The sequence below is a fragment of the Cyclopterus lumpus genome, chromosome 15, assembly GCF_009769545.1.
Source record: "Cyclopterus lumpus isolate fCycLum1 chromosome 15, fCycLum1.pri, whole genome shotgun sequence".
In the NCBI taxonomy this organism is placed as follows: domain Eukaryota; kingdom Metazoa; phylum Chordata; class Actinopteri; order Perciformes; family Cyclopteridae; genus Cyclopterus; species Cyclopterus lumpus.
In genome coordinates, this window is record NC_046980.1 from 20,125,268 (window position 1) to 20,141,793 (window position 16,526).

Here is a 16,526-nt window from a genome sequence, read left to right on the forward strand (position 1 = left end):
GAGAATTCTTCTCTCTGACACAAGCTCGTCCTCACCATTTCCCACCCCCAACCGCATCATTCTTGTTCACCCCCCTGTCCTTCCCTCTATTTCTCTTGGAACCTGAGGAGCCTACGACTGCAGGGAGGACAAGACAGCGAGGCAAGCGGGCGTCAGATGCGGCCAACACCCTGGTTGCTCTGCCTCGCTCTCTCATGGATGAGTGATGCCCATGACAGACGGCATCCTCTGAGAGCCCCTTCTGGCAATTACTACTTCTACAAACACACACACACACACACGCACACATGCACATCAGAGACTCCCAAATCACTTAACCAGTTGTCTTCAACTAAAAAGGTTATGGCCTCTCCTCATCAACCTCTCAACATACACAAACGCGTACATAGACTCTCAGAACTCGTTGCTGATGACTATCTTTACCCACTCACACGCGTTTCGTATCCATCCATGTGTGCCTCAGTGAGATGTTGACGGGTCCTGAGCACTTAACACAGCTACTGGAGAAGCTCAAACACACACACACATGGACATGACTGTGTGCATGTAAATGCACTCGTATATATGAATCTCTGTTATGGAAATCAAGTCAGCAGCATGGGATGATATTGGCCAGTTTCAGCCGTGGCCCGAGGTGTTATGTTTTTGGTGTTATAAGTCCGTTGGTCCGTCCCTCGGGCCCCTTCCTGTGGACACAATATCTCAAGAAGGCCTGGAGGGAATTATTTCAAATGCGGTAAAGGCGTTCACCTGGACTTGAGGATAAACTGAGCAGATTGCACTGGTCAAAGGTCCATAACCCTAGAATTGTCAAGGTTGGAGAGCAGGCAACATGGGAGGGACCTGATGCAGACAAAGATTAGGAGGCAGCAGAAACTATACGATTACAATTTTTATTTTTTTTTAAGGCTCACAAACTGGACGGGGAACAGCAGGCAAGGGCAAAGTGGCAAAGAACACCAAACACAATTGAAGACAACCCGACTACGAACAAATGAGCTGGGCTGGTATACTGTAAATAGGGACTGAGCAGACATATACAGGGCTGACGAGAGACAGGTGAAACTGATGAGGGCTTGGCTGTCAATCACACAGGCAGAAAAACAAACAAAGGCAATAAGTAAAACAAGGCGAGACACCTGAGGGGTAAACATCAAAATGAAAATTTGACAGAAAAAATGCATTGGCAGTCCAGTTTTAACACACACAAAGGAAATAAATAAATAATACATATTATGCCGATTACACACCCATGTCTTTTAGGATAAAGAAGAGAAAAGAAAGAAATGTACACTTTTATTGATCCCCGTGGGGAAATTCTTCTCTGCATCCTTAGTTGTTCAGGAGCAAGCTTCTGGGGAGCAACTTGGGGGTTCAGTGTCTTGCTCAAGGGCACTTCGACATGCAACCATGGGGGAGAGCGGGGATCAGAACCGGGTACCTTGTGGTTACGGGACGACCGCCCTCCCCCCCATGAGCTACAGCCGACCCATCATAAAGTGATGACATTTCAGACAGACGTGGATGTAACTGCAACTCGAGGGATACAAACTGCGTGACGGGTCATTCTAGTTTTTAGTAGTAGACACTGACGAGTATTAAAAGTTCATTGTGAACCTGCAGTACGATTGTTTTTTACTGAATGCCATGTTGTGTGTTCACACTAATGTGATCAGTGATAATAAGAACAGGTGTGGGCCCACATAAATATTCCTCCAGGCTCATATGATTACAGTTTAATATCCGTACGGGTGCAAAGAAGTTTTGTGATGTGGTAATAAAAACGCGAGCAAGCCGATTAAGATGAAACAAAGATGAGTCATTTGTGTGTGTGTGTGTGTGTGTTTTTTTTTTTCCTGATCCAGTCTGCTGTTCACAAAGGTTAAGCTCGAAGAGGCCGTTTTCGGCCCGACCGCAGCCCTGCGGACCTGTGAGGAGATGCTGCAACAGTGGCTGAGCCGCTATGATGTCAGCCGCTCCAGGTGTGTGTGTGTGTGTGTGTGTGTGTGTGTGTGTGTGCATGTCAAATGTACCTTCATGTCCTGTATGTGCGTTGTTGTTGTTTTTTTGAGGAGGGGGTGGGTTGCCACTTCGGTCCTGATTACCTATTGTGTCTATGTATGTGTGTGTGTGTGTGTGTGTGTGTGTGTGTGTGTGTGTGTGTGTATTCATGCGTGCACGTATTTCAGATACATCTTGACCGTGAAATGTCAGGTTACATCTGCGATCTGAGTGCTTTTGAGGTATTGAACTTCAAAGTTGCCCCATCTTAGATGGTGAAACTGATATGCAGTAAGGTTCTCCATTATTCATCATCAGAACAACGGGAACCCTAAATGTACTCTAAATATATAATATCAACATTGTATAACATATGCAGGTTTCTGGAGCCTTGCAGAAAACACCTACCATAATATCCTTAGAATTATAATATTATATCAGGTTCCATCTTTTAGGGCATAACTGAAAGCAAGTCTGTTGAGACTCTTTGTGATAATATTCTAAATCAATGTATTGATCACATAGGGGACGTTTGATATAAAGTATATATTTGGTCACTCATTCAGACACATGCTTTGGAATTTATACTCGAAAACAGATCTGATTAATCCAAATATGAGTTCATTCACATGGGATGATATTGACCCGAGGTATCGTGTTTTTATGGGTTGTCTGTCCGTTGGTCCATCCCTCGGGCCCCTTCCTGTGGACACAATATCTCAAGAAGGCCTGGAGGGAATTATTTCAAATGTGGTAAAGGCGTTCACCTGGACTCAAGGATAAACTGAGCAAATTGCGTTGGTCAAAGATCAAGGGTCAAGGTCACTGTAACTTCACGTCCATCCTCTGGAGTGTATTTCTTCTAATTAGGCAGAAACGTCCACCTGGACTCAAGGATGAATTGACTGGAATTTGGTGGTCAAAGATCGAGGTCGCTGTGACCTTAGACAATATGTATTGGGCCATAACCCAATGCTTTGCATCTTGCAGTGAGACCGATGACAGCAGCAGCATACCGATGGCCGAGCGGGCGGAGGTCAGTCCTGGACACAGGAAACTCTCCATCCACCTCACCCTGCCCGACTTCCAAGACACCTCCACTGGTCTGCTCTCTCTCTCTCTCTCTCTCTCTCTCTCTCTCTCTGGTTGAAGTTTTTCTTCAACTCTTCCTCTTTTTTCTCTGTTGATGGGTGAATACAGTCCCAATCCCCCGGCATTTGACCTTTTAGATTAAACCTATGTTTGCCTGAAACGTTAAAAATCAATGATAGGACTCACCTCCATACCTGTGTTTCTAGCAGGGTCGGAGGGTCCGTTTTGTTTTATTTTTATCTTTTTCTCAGAATGGCTCTCTTTTGTCATATTTTAATAGTTTTTCAATCAAGTATAAATGTTGTGAATGAATGCATATCGGGTAGTCTGTACTTGCCAATTATTCGTTGTGTGCCGACCATGGTTACTGTTCAAAAAGCTCCGACGGTTAGTATTTCTCATCCCTTCACAGGTTCGCTGAGCCCTTCGTCAGTTGCAGTGTCTCGTCTGGAAGCGGCGCTCTCTGAGGTGTCGGACCTCAGCTCCGGGCGTCGTCAAGGACCCACTTACATCTGGACCACACTCGAATGCATTTGGCTGCAGGCTGGTATGTCTACAGCACACACAAGTATACTAGGATATACTATGTTTAGACGTTACTGTCAGTTTCATTATGTTATTTGAAATGTTTTAATTTTAGGCTGCTGCAGATGAAAATTAGCCTCTCTGGCTAACTCGGGCTCACTTGCAGTTTTACTGATGATTGGTGTGCATTGTCCCTGCAAAATAAACAGTAATAATACTTTTTTTAAGGTATACGAACAATGTTCCAAATCGCGGGGTTGGGATCTCGTTTTACTCTGGTTTGGGGTTCACGTCAGCATGGCTCACTGTGAGGAAAGGTTGTTCTAAAAACTGGTAATCGACGGTAATCAGATTCCAACAGTTTTGTGTTTCTCAGCGTTAATTAAGTTTTGAGAATAATATTCCTACATGCAAATGCACCGCCAGCATGCTCCTGTGGCCATGTATTCATGTATGAATTGTAACACCACTATTATTAGCCAATACTCAACCCTTCTATCCCATACGCACACTGGACAATTAGCTGAGCACCATCTGAACCTATGACACATTGCAAAAGGAAAAAAAACTCAGATTCACAATTAAGTTTAATATAAGGGATCTTGAACTTGAGCTTGTTGCACCTCTTCCTGTTGTGAAAAACGTGATGGACCCCATAAGTGAAGCCTTAGGGCTTTCTGAAACCCACTTTTCAATTTCTTAAATCTTTATTCTCTCTGTGAAAATGACGTTTTTTCCTCATCAAAAACACCCACTATACTTAGACAAATCAAAGCAATACTAGATTGTCCCAGAGACTCTTTAAAAGACAGTTTCAGATTTTGCAGAAGCTTTATTTTAACTTTTTTTATGAAATTGCTTGAGGTGATGATTTACTAGCCAGTGGACTTTATTCTCTGCCCTGAAACCATTACTCAATACTAACATTGCAATTAGTTGTGTTTTATGGTATAATAATACTCTGAATTTTGCATTTAGCACCTTTAAACTAATGCATAAGAAACTATAAATAATTTTTTTTAAATATCAGATGGCAACCTTTGAGTGAGAATCTTCTCCATACAGACCGTGTGCTGTGCAGATGCTGCTGTGAAATCTGTGCTGACTTACGCAGCTTACTGACCTGCTTACAAGCTCGGTTGAATTTGAATCTCTCTGGGGAGTGAGATATCGTTCATGCACTCGGGACAACGTGAGCACACTTTTTTTTTTCCTCCACATTTTGAGCACTTCAAACACAGATATTCTCTTCGGGTCACCTATATGTGCTGGAAAACCCTGTGTGATAACAAGGGAGGTAGATATACAAACCAAATATGTTTGTAATTACATATGTGACTATGTGATTACTGCAGCCATTTTCAACAACGGTATGCATGGACATTTTAACAATTTACAGACTGCATATCTTATGTGGGAGTGCGCTGTCTACCTGCATACATGTGGCCACTGTTCTATTGAGGGCAGAACGGCAGTGATGCATGCCGCGATTACTTCCACCCCTTCAGTCTCAGTCTGCTTGTGGAAGTTTACAGAAGAGCAGAGCATCAGCAGAAGATGAAGGGAAAGGAGTGGAGAGACGCTCTGTACAAACAACACTCCAGCTGGAGTGGATGAGGCATGAGAACGGGAGTTGGAATCCATACAGCGGCCGAAGGATTGGAATCCATGCAGCGGCCGAGGGAAGCAAGTGATGCAACCGGCATACCAATACAGGACAGGATGGGTGGAGGGGTCGTAGGGTTGCGTCCCCTGCGGCTTACTGTAATTCGAAGGTTATTTTCTATGTCTGACTTTTGACCTCTGATGTCCCTCTGCTGAGAATGGGCAAAATAGAATCTGTTTGCTGTTGATTTAAACCCGTGTGTGTGTGTGTGTGTGTGTGTGTGTGAGTGTGAGTGTGAGAGAGAGAGTCAAGGGTGTGTCTTTCATTTCAAGGCTGAGCCCTGTTGCACCCAACAAGCCCCCCCCCCCCCAGCCCCCCCCCCCCCTCTCCTTCCCAGCATTCCTCTCCGATGGGTCACTTCCTCTCTCAATCTCACATCCTCGTCGGCCCAAAAAATAACCCCACAGAGGGCATAGTTAGCTGGACATAAACACACACACATACCCGCTTAACGTATAAACGGACTGTATAGCCAGCATAGCCGCGTCATTTTTTTATTTTTAACTGCCGAGAGGAAAAAGCTTCACATAACCAGAGAGCATTCACTGAATCATTTTTTCCCCCAAAGTGAAGCCATGATAAAAGGGAAATGGCTCTTTTTCATATTGCAGAGGCAGTGTGCATTACACTAAGTATTTCCCATCTGTGCATCTATATGAGATGCCGATAAACAAACAAAACATCCACTACCAAACACACACGTGGATTCACAAGCCGCCGAGGAGACATATATTTTACACCGCGCACTCCCTCTCTCTCTCTCTCTCTCTCCCTCTCCGTAACGCACACGCTGCTGTCAGTGTTTGGAGCGGAAAGGGTTTCTTTCTCAGGGGTTTGCTCTGGGTGTTGACCCGGCGTCCACTCATCGTCAGCATCCCGTTCAATTGGTCCTCTACGATACCGGGGGCGGACCCTCTGGTCAGCTCTGTGTCCTAGTCTTATTGGACAATGACGTGCTTGAAGTCATGATTGTGTGTGTGTGTGTGTGTGTGTCTGAGGTTTGTCCTCATCTTCCCAGCACCAGCAAAGAAAGGAGGCAGGCAGCTTTAATATGCGATGGCCATATTTAGGCAAGACTTTCATGACTTCTCAGGCACTTCGTAGCTCCCACTCTCTCTTTAATGGTCTGTGTGTGTGTATTGGGGGGGGGGGGATCCAAGTGCAGTGTTTTGTGTTTGTATTTGAATGCCGCACAGTTTACATTTTGACGTAATGCTGCTGAACTCCCTTCTCTCTCTCTCTCTCTTCGGTTATCATTTCTTTCTCTTTTCTTGAACTCCTTCTTGTACGTCCCCTTTCTTTCTTTTCTCTCCTCTCTTTTACTCCCTTTTCTTCCATTATAACTTCCACCCCTCCCCCCTTTTATCACCCTCCTCCCCCATTCTTCCTCTTTCTCCATCTCCCTCCTCAGGGGAGTTGTTCATGGCGGACGGCCGGCTAAAGGAGGCCCAGTTCTGCATAGCCGAGGCCATCGCGCTCTCCCCCAACTCGTACTCGGTGCTGCTGCAACGGGGCCGCCTGGCCGAGCTCCGTGGCCAACTGGACGACGCCAAGGGCCTGTATGACGAGGCCCTGGCCATCCACCCCACAGGAGAGCGCACGCTGGTGCACATGGTGAGAGTCAGCTCTAGAAGCTGCTTATTTAGAATTAATGTAATGTTCAGTGGTCAGTATGCAGACACACACAACATGCTTGGATACACTAACACACATTATTCCTTTTATTTATTAAATTACCACTGATGCAAGATGCAGGCCGAGCATGTGCACTCCTACACACAAGAATGCACCTATAGTATACGATGCACGCATCTCCATGCACACGTTATAAATGCTTTGCTTTACTTCACCAAGTTACACTACACTGTATGTGATGCAATAATTTCAGAATCAACTCAGGCAAGCAGTCCCAAAAAATTTTTTTTTTCTGAAATCCACTGAATTAAAGTTGAATTTAGACAATATTTAATTTGGTCTAAATACACACACAGCCAGTTGGATACAAACATGTAGTTTAACATGATGTCAGAAATTGTGAGGCTACGTGGCTACAAGCTGCTAATAGAAGGCTATAGTGTATGTTAGCTTTATATACTTAACTATACTGTATGTAGAGGAGTCAGAGGACAGCAACGTTAGATGACATTTGTGTTTTTGATTTGTAATTTATTCGTCTAGCTTGCTATTAGCTGCTAATATTAGCTTGCACCTGGCAGTAGCAATATCAGCTGAACAACTCTCTTCTATGTTTTCAAAAGGCTAAAGAAAAGACGATTTTAGCCTCATATTAACTCAACTATACTATTTATACTGATACGTAGTATGCTAAGTTTAGGTCCTCTGTTAGCTAATACAATATGTAATTCAGCAGAAATGATGAGGCTAGCTTACAGTTAGTTGCTAATATTAGAGTGCTACCTAGCATATTACTCTTTTGGAACTTAACAACTCTATTCTTTGTTTTCAAAAAGCAAAAGAAAGAAGAATTTTAGCCTTAGGCTATATACTCAATTATTATATCTATGCTGATACTAATGTCGTAGGCTAAGTTCAGTTCCTCTCTGGGAAGAAACAGAAACGTTGGCTAATAAAATATGTAATTCAGCAGAAATAATTAGACTAGCTTGCTATTAGCTGGCCTAATTTGCTCTCAAATTGGCAGTAGCAAAGGCCGCTGCTTATGTTCATAAGTCTTTTTGTCTACCCTGTACAGTGTTGTACTGTGTCAGTGTCACGGTTATGGACATTATGACTAATTATCACATTATGGCTCAGTCATAATCTGGGATGTGTTGATTTAAACTTAACATTTCAGAAAATAAAAACAAACAAAACTTTGGTCAAAATGACAAAAACTGCTCAAAGACTCCTCTCTACTGATCACTCCCCCACATTTCTTTCATCTATTCGATTCTCTCTCTCTCTCTCTCTCTCTCTCTCCCGCTCTCTCTCTCACTCCCGCAGTAGAAAGGTCCTTTCTCCCTTCCACCCACTCCCTCGCTCAGTCTCTCTCCCAGCTTCCCAATTCCAGATGATCCACTGGATTAACCCAACTGCTCTGACCTTTGAACTTTCTTTGTTGTCATGGTGAAAGGACCAGAAAGGGATATTTCGGAATTCAAGACTCTCACCGCCAGACACACGCTCAAACACACACACACGCACGGACACACGCACACACGCACACACAATATATGTCCATGGTCTCCATAGTGACCATAGATGTGCTGGTTGATCGCTTTGACTTAAGTACTGGCCACGTTGTGACCACATAAGGCAAATGCTTTTGCTCCTCCTTTTAGTGTGTGTGTGTGTGTGTGTGTGTGTGTGTGTGTGTGTGTGTGTGTGTGTGTGTGTGTGTGTGTGTGTGTGTGGAAGGTACGCATCTCTTCCATATTTGGCCTGTGGAGAACCAATCCCAGGGGGTGTAAAGCTGAAACTAAGCCAGCTGGCAGTGTCCTACTCTTGGGTCTCTTACAGGGCAGATGTGTTCCCAGTCTGAAAGTGTGAGTGTGCGTATGCATGTGTTGTGTTGTGTTTGTGCCTTCCTCCATGGATTTAGCAAACATGTGGACTATTTGGACAGATTTCTTTCTATGCTTGTACTTGGTTAAGGCACATATTGTAGTGGCCACTAATATACTCAAATACAAAAAAGAAAAAGCTGCTATCTGGAGTAATATATGTGATGAATTATATATTATACATGCTAAGAGAGCTGTGTGGTAGAATACTTGCATCTTTGCATTGTGATGGAGCCTAAGTGGGACAGTGTGTGGGACATTTTATTGGAGCGCACCCCATTTTCAGTTTCAGGCTTGCATCAGCCTGCCAGAATACAACCTACAGTTGCTGCTACTCTGTGGATTCATGCATTTATTTTTGTACTGTATCTGCTTTGGACACTTTGTGTGCCGGTGGCCCATTTATTGAGCTCTGCATTAGGGGGAATTATGATGATATTCTTTGTTGATATTCTTATAAATTTGCTAATATTCTGCAAAACTACATACTGTACTTTCCATGAATGTCCTTAAGATCTTTATTTGAAGTTATCAGGGCTACACATAAAAGAAGATGTACTCCAACCGTGGCTTCACAATGAAAGGGAATCTGATTTCTTTTTCATTTTTATGGACACATACTACCATGATGAGATGGAGACATGTTGCCTTTATTGGACAGTTTACAGTTTAGGGAGAATCAAATTGGGGTCATCACGGTCGTTTGGTATGAGTTTTAACCAATATGAATATGAATGCAACAATTATTATTGATAACTCAAACGCTTTATGCTTCATTTTCTATTCTCTTTCTTTATCTCTTTTTTTAAAGCCATTGTAAAGGCATTACAGGTAGCTACATAGCAAGTCAGGGCAATACTGCAACACTAAACATTCCACTTGCAAAATCAAAAGAAACTTGTTTTTCTCTTCAAGCTACTATTTTGATATTTTGTGGGGAAGATGTTTATCAGCTCACTAACTACCAGTTGGAAGAAAATATCCATCAAACTCATGTCCTAAGCTAGCGCCCGGGAGCTAATTAGCTGAGCTGGGAAACAGCTGACAACCAAGGCTCAAGCCAACTGTTCTTGGAGATGGAAATGTCATTCAAGAAAGAGACAGACAACGGGGCTCCCTTTAAAAACCACAGACTGACATTTTAAAATGTGTACACTCATCAAACCAACAATATTTAATTTGAAGGTGGGGTTTGGAACTTTGAAAAGGACCAGGCCACCTGTTTCCCCTTGCTTCCGCTCTAAGCTAACGTCATCTCCTGCTGGCTCTCGCTTCGCTCTTTTCAATAAACTGTTGATACTTCCCTTTCTTCTAGATTTGAAGAGCATTTAGACTGACGTTGGAAATTTAATTTACTCTCAAAAAGCAAAACAGGCAATGGAGCAAGGGGACTTTTTAATTTTTTTTATTCGATGTTCAATACAACATTGTATAGCTTCGCCCCCAAGCCAGCCAGAGTGGAGTGAAGTCGTAATTCCCTCCACAGCGGGATGAAGGAAAGGGAAATATGAGTAAGGGAAACCCATAACGAGATGCCATAGAGTACAGAAGCCCTGCAGCCCCTGCTGTGTGCTTCATCATAACACCACCACCATCTTCCCTTATTCATCGCACACCACTTTACTCACTTCACCTCTACTTAGTAGCCTCAATTGTGTCCACATAGTGTGTGTGTGTGTGTGTGCGTGTGTGTGTGTGTGTGTGTGTGTGTATGAGGGAGAAACAGGGATCAGACAATGACTCACAGCTCTGGTCAGCTGCTGATTTCAGAGTATTTTTGGATGGGAGAGGGTGTGGTAGTGAGGGAAACCAGTACACGATAGGAATTTGGCATGCTGCGTGTGTGTAGGCGCAAATGTGTGTTAACGGTTGGCTACAGATTTATAGTTTAATTTCTCGGTTGTTACAGTCCCCAGGCTACAGTCCGAGCGACTATTTCGTTCATCTGTTACGGCATTAGCAGTGTCAGCCTTTTACACATATGTCTGTCTGTGCTGTTCTGGACCTCATTACGGTAAGTGTTGGGTTGACGTGTGTGTATGTGTGGCATGTGGTGCGCGTGCATGTATGTGTGTAGGTGTGTGTGTGTGTGTTCCATTGCGTGGCTGATCCTGAAATGCGGCCCAACCTTGCTTCCGGCTGTGGTATGAAATTAATCGGACCCACTCCCAACATCCTCCACATCTCATCCCTCTTTTTCAGTATCGGAGTCAGCCACACACACACACACACACACACACACACGCACACGCACACGCACACGGACACAGCGTTAACACGCACTCTTTACATTTCCTGTTCTCCAACAGAATATTCTCATATGCTTAAGGACGAGGACTTGTGCTCATTGAATGAATCGCATTCCAATTGTCAAATGCCCCATCTCCCTCTCTCTCTCTCTCTCTCTCTCTCTCTCTCTCGCAACTCTGTGTGGATGGGGGTGGTTGTCAGCTGATTAGATAATGCAAATACATTATTTATAACACTTTGCACGTTATTGCTGCTTTATGGGATTGCCTAGCAACCAGGGAAATATATTATATTGAGCAAGACCAAGATAACCAGAGAGAGAGAGAGAGAGAGGGGCAAACAGAGAGACAAATGGGAGTTGGCCGATTCCTCCGTTGCTATGTATGGCTCATCTGGGCTCACTTATTTTTTTCCATTTTATTTGACACCTCTCTCTCTTTTTTGCTCTCTCTCATCCCCCTCTTTTGCTCTCTATTCATTGTTCCCAGTTTAGATCTTTCTTGTTTGCTCACACTCTTCCTTCCTTCCTTGCTTTTTTTTCCTTTTTCCTTTCCTCCTGTATCAACCCTTTCTTCTATTCCTTCTCCCTTCCTGTTGCTGTATTCCCACGTGAGTGTGCACGTGCAAGTGTGTGTGTGTGTCCGTGTGTCACGTCGGCTTTTTATACTGTTGTGCATTCATGTACCTGCTCTAAGCTGTAGGGAGGTGAGAATGTACTTTGCAATGCAGGAATTTATTCTAGATAAACAGTATATGCAATAGGTTTCTTGGCCATTCTATCCAGATGAAGCTCGACATGTAAAGGTCAGTGTTAAAGTAGCCCAGTCTACTTCTACTACTGAGGTGTTGTTTTCTCCAGATTGATCTGGCTGACACACTCTTCTTCCAACCTCAATTTCCTCCTTGTTCACCTCACTTGCAGACATGATCCACCGACACGTTCAATGTTGTATGATTCCGGGTTTATTCGTTTGTGCCGTGGTATACATGATCCCTTGGTTCAACATAGCGATGGAAGCAGCTAACACAAAACCCTTTCCCTATCCGGGGTCCAACATGGGGTCTTTCCGGGGTCCGATGTCAATAATGATCTAATTGATTATATAGGCAAACACAGGACCCCAGAACAGCGACACCCAGTGTACATATAGAATAAATAAATTGTATTACCACATGTGGCTCTTACAGTCAGCATGCTAAATATCATATTGTGATGACAAAAACCAAGCATACTGTAGTACACAGTTGGGTCAGTGAAAGTGTGAAGAGGTTGGACCTCCTTAATTCTCACTACGACACGTGGGTCGGTCATTACACTCTAATGATGTGCCGTTCGGACCCAGACGACTTCATTTTATATTCCAGTGGAGGTCCGAAAAGTTTCCAAAGACACCAAATATGTCAGGTTCAATTCTAGGGGGATTTACAGTATGTTAATGCACATAATATATTTCCATTTGATGGAACGATGCAGCCATGAAAAAGTCAGGTTGTGAATATTTTTCTCAGTTTAGACGTCATGTAGCTCAGACAACAATAGTTTGACACTGAGGAGAATTTGCTTGATCTCAGAGCTCGCTGAGATGATCGATACCACTCTCATGTCTGTACGTTGAATATAAAACTACAGCCAGGAGACAGCTAGGTTAGCTAAGCTAAGCTAATCAGCTGCTGACTGTAGATCCTTTACGCAAACAGTCAGTGGTGTCAATCTTCTTATCTCTTGGCAACAACAGGGATTAGTTTATATTTTCTAAAATGTCAAACTTTTATTTAAAAGGAAATTCAGGGGGAACAGTATAATAAGTAGTAAAAGTTAAAGTCGACATGACCAAGGTAAATACAGCATCCAGCATCCAGCCAACTCAGACTTAACCACGGATGGGATTAAAGGTTCAGGTAAAGGCTCTCTTCCTGGTTCAGTGGCAGGGCATTGGGCCACTGGGTTACACTGTGCGTTGTGTAGTAGATCTTAGCCTACACGCCCTCTAGCTGCCATATTGCATGCCATGCACACACTTAACCACCTCTAGGCTATACATAATAATTCAAACTAATTCACTATTTAGAACTTTGATCAAATGTTCTGGTTTGTCTGGTCACTTGCAGATCTTCAGCTCTGTAGGCAGCACAGCTGACAAGAGCAGATTGCAAGTCTAAATTTAGAGTTCAGCTGTCTCTACACCGTCTCGAAGACATTTTCCAATTTCTGAAAACCAATCGATATGAGTATTTTGTCACTGATTGATTAAAATAAGTGTCAGGTTAATTCAGTTTAGATCCATAACCAATCACACGTTTGTTTAAAGCCTATACTGTAGCCTAAATCAGAGTGGGCTTTACACATTAGCTGGGTTTGCATTCTAGTACTTATATGCTAACTATGCTTTGCTTGAAGCGGAAAAAGTTTTTGGTAATAAAGAAGTTATCCAATCAATATTATTCACAGTGGTGACTGCTTGGCCCTAGTCGGTACGTTAGATTGTTAGAATATTAGAAAGTACTATTTTTTGTCGTTGTGAATGTGAATAACATCAGCTGACACTGAAGAACCAAAACAAATTTCCCTAATGCTAATCAATTCCACAATCAAATCTCTGTTGGGTGTCTTTGTTTGTGACATTTAGGAAGCTTCTTTCATTTTCTTCAATCTAGCTGATGAAAATAAGCTTAATTAAACACTGTGTACTGTTCTGCGGCGTATCAAAGGTTTGCTTGAATTTAGCTTGAAAGATGGATAAAAACCCCACTGCCCACTCGCTCGGTTTGGCTCTGCTCAGTTCAGTTGCGACAAGAAACAACTTTGTGCTGCCAAGCACCATGGGATCAGCTGAGGTAAAACTGGAGACAGATGGCTGAGAGTAATTAAAGCAAAACCAATAGATACCCGTTTTATCAGTGTAATGCCAGAAACACTCTGATGCAAACTACATGTTTTCCTCTCCTGTCTGCTCACTCTTCTACTCCCTCAGACATTTTACTCTGTATTGTGTCAATGTTACTAATTATCTGTTCCCAAATCAAGGATATTTCTTGTACTAGCCAACTTTCCTGTTTTTCTTTTTCTGATACAATACCTTTTTGTTGTGTGTTACATCAAAAGCAGAGTGAATTAATTCCCGGATTTGTAGAACTTTGGTAGAACGTTCACAAATTAATGATGTGCTATCTCAAAATAATGTCAAAGTAATATTTTGAGATGCTAATTTCTTATTTGAAATACTAATTCTTTATTTTGAGATACTAAGTCATTATTTCGTAATAGTATGTCATAATTTTGCGACACCTTTTTGCGAAATATGTGGATTTAGAAGCTTGGCGCAGCGCTAGTTGGTGAACTGTTGTAGCACGTGAGCTAGCTGCTAACATGCTAACTGGACATTAAGTTAAGTTAACACAGTTAAGTCAAAAGACATATTTGTACCATGTTTTATGTCTGTTCTCTTTTGTGACGTTCTCTTTTGTGAACTTTAAATATAACTGGATGGTGCAAGACAGCTAGTAAGCTCCGATAGTTTCCTCCATTTTTGACAATATATAGTGCAATGTTCGTTGGAATGATGTTGACGCAAAATCTAGCTTTTGTGAATGCTGGCGTGACCAGACCTTGTGGGTTTTTAGGTTTTGAACCATCATGCCTATAGAGACTAACTCCAAAACCGTATCATCCTCAACCTACATACTGAATACTATAGCCAGGGACACGGCACAAGATTAGTCTTCTGGGCAAATGGATAAAGTGTTTGTCAACAAATAGCAAATAACACAAGTTCATCTAAATCACAAATTGTCAGGTTTTTAAATATGCATATGAAACAAACAAAATAACATTGCGTAATCAAGACAAGGGCCACGCTAGATTTTTCCTCGTGCTAAGCTAGGCTAACCAAGTCCCGTAGCCATCAGTACTCAATGCTCAGACGTAAGTTTAAATAAACTGAATTGAATTGAAGTTTGCTGTTGTTCTTCTCATTTCATTCTCAAAAAACAAAACACTGATCTCTTTCTTTGCAGTAAGTTTAGACAACCATTGGCCAGCGTGTGTGTGTTGTGGTGGTTGTTCTTTCCTGTAAGCTTGTCTTCTTCAGCCTCTCCCATGTTTATATCAGATCCCAGCATATACAAAGAGCTTGTGTTCATTGAATTGAGCAGCTGGCCGACGAAGGATCAACTGTTCCATGGTTAGCACCATAAATGACATGTGGAAGGGTGTGATTTTGTGTGTGTGTGTGTGTGTGTGTGTTATCCTGGTAGCCGACATGTTTATGCTAGAAACGTCAGAACAATGTAACCACTTGGAGCCTTGGAGACAAGAGCACAGACAGTAAGATGTGGATGCTAGTGGCCAAACCAGCAGCAAGAAATACATCATACACCTCGAGCATACACCGACACACTGACGGACACACACACACGCCCTGTTTGCACATCCTGTGACAGCTTTTCTCCGTACCCAGTTTCGATGTTCTTCTGTGTTTTCCTCACCGCAGCAGTGAGGAAAAGGAGAACAGAGAGAGAGAGCTTTTATTGAAAGTTGCATCAGAGCCCCTAGATTAATCTGGAGCTTGTGAGCAGAGACTGCATAACAAGACTCGTCTGTCTGACCTCAGGCCAGCTCAGTGTGTGTGTGTGTCTGTGTTTGTGTGTAACAGATAGTCAAAGTGAGGGAGGGCATGATATTGTGTGAGAGAGGCTGCATGTTGTCACCGTGTGTGTGCGTGTGTGTGCGTGTGTGTGCGTGTGTGTGCGTGTGTGTGCGTGTGTGTGCGTGTGTGTGTGTGTGTGTGTGTGTGTGTGTGCGTGCGTGTGCGTGTGTGTGTGTGCTTGTGCGTGTGTGTGTTGCAGTATGTTTGCGTTTGAGACAGATTTGATTCTGTGCTGTTGGTCAGTTGCGTGACAGCCCTTTTTGCCAGGCTGTAAAATGCACCGCACCTCCAACTGAGCTGACCTCCGAAAGAGAGACACAACACACACAAACACACAAAGTTCTGCATGCCCTTTACACAGTGATCATCATCCATAATATCCATCTCTGTCTCCCATACATAGCCTACTTTTTTTTCAAAACCACAGCCTGACAGCGTGCGCTTATTTTCCCCCACACATCAGCTCGTACAACCAATTCAATTCATACAGTTTACGTGAAATGTCAGTTACATACTTCTTGTTCCTTTTTCCCTCAGCTTTTTGTGCAGGCACATACATCTACAATATATATACATTCATACAGTGTGAGTGTGGAGATTGAATGCATTCCCACCACTCCTCCTGGCAGAGCCCTAGGCAGTAGCCATCCAGCATGCCACTGCAAATAAGGACTTTGGACTAACATGTTACATACCAATGTCATTTGAAATTCAGTATTTACTTTACATTCAGTATCCCCGTTAACACTGGGCGTCAGCTTGCTCACTATATTGCCAGGAGTTTGATTAACGGATATCATTTATGTTCTGTCTCTGTGTGTT

The 16,526-nt window shown here is 43.0% G+C and overlaps 1 protein-coding gene across 2 annotated transcripts in view; it reads left to right on the top strand.

Annotated features, from left to right (window-relative positions):
* The window catches only part of ttc7a (tetratricopeptide repeat domain 7A), a 41,325-nt gene that overhangs the window by 21,863 nt on the left and 2,936 nt on the right, over positions 1-16,526 (top strand). For both annotated transcript variants that reach the window (XM_034552113.1, XM_034552114.1), the window contains 4 exons: positions 1,866-1,982; positions 2,992-3,104; positions 3,506-3,640; positions 6,696-6,898. In XM_034552113.1, the coding sequence (XP_034408004.1) occupies positions 1,866-1,982; positions 2,992-3,104; positions 3,506-3,640; positions 6,696-6,898 (568 nt within the window). The remainder of the gene's footprint in view (positions 1-1,865; positions 1,983-2,991; positions 3,105-3,505; positions 3,641-6,695; positions 6,899-16,526) is intronic.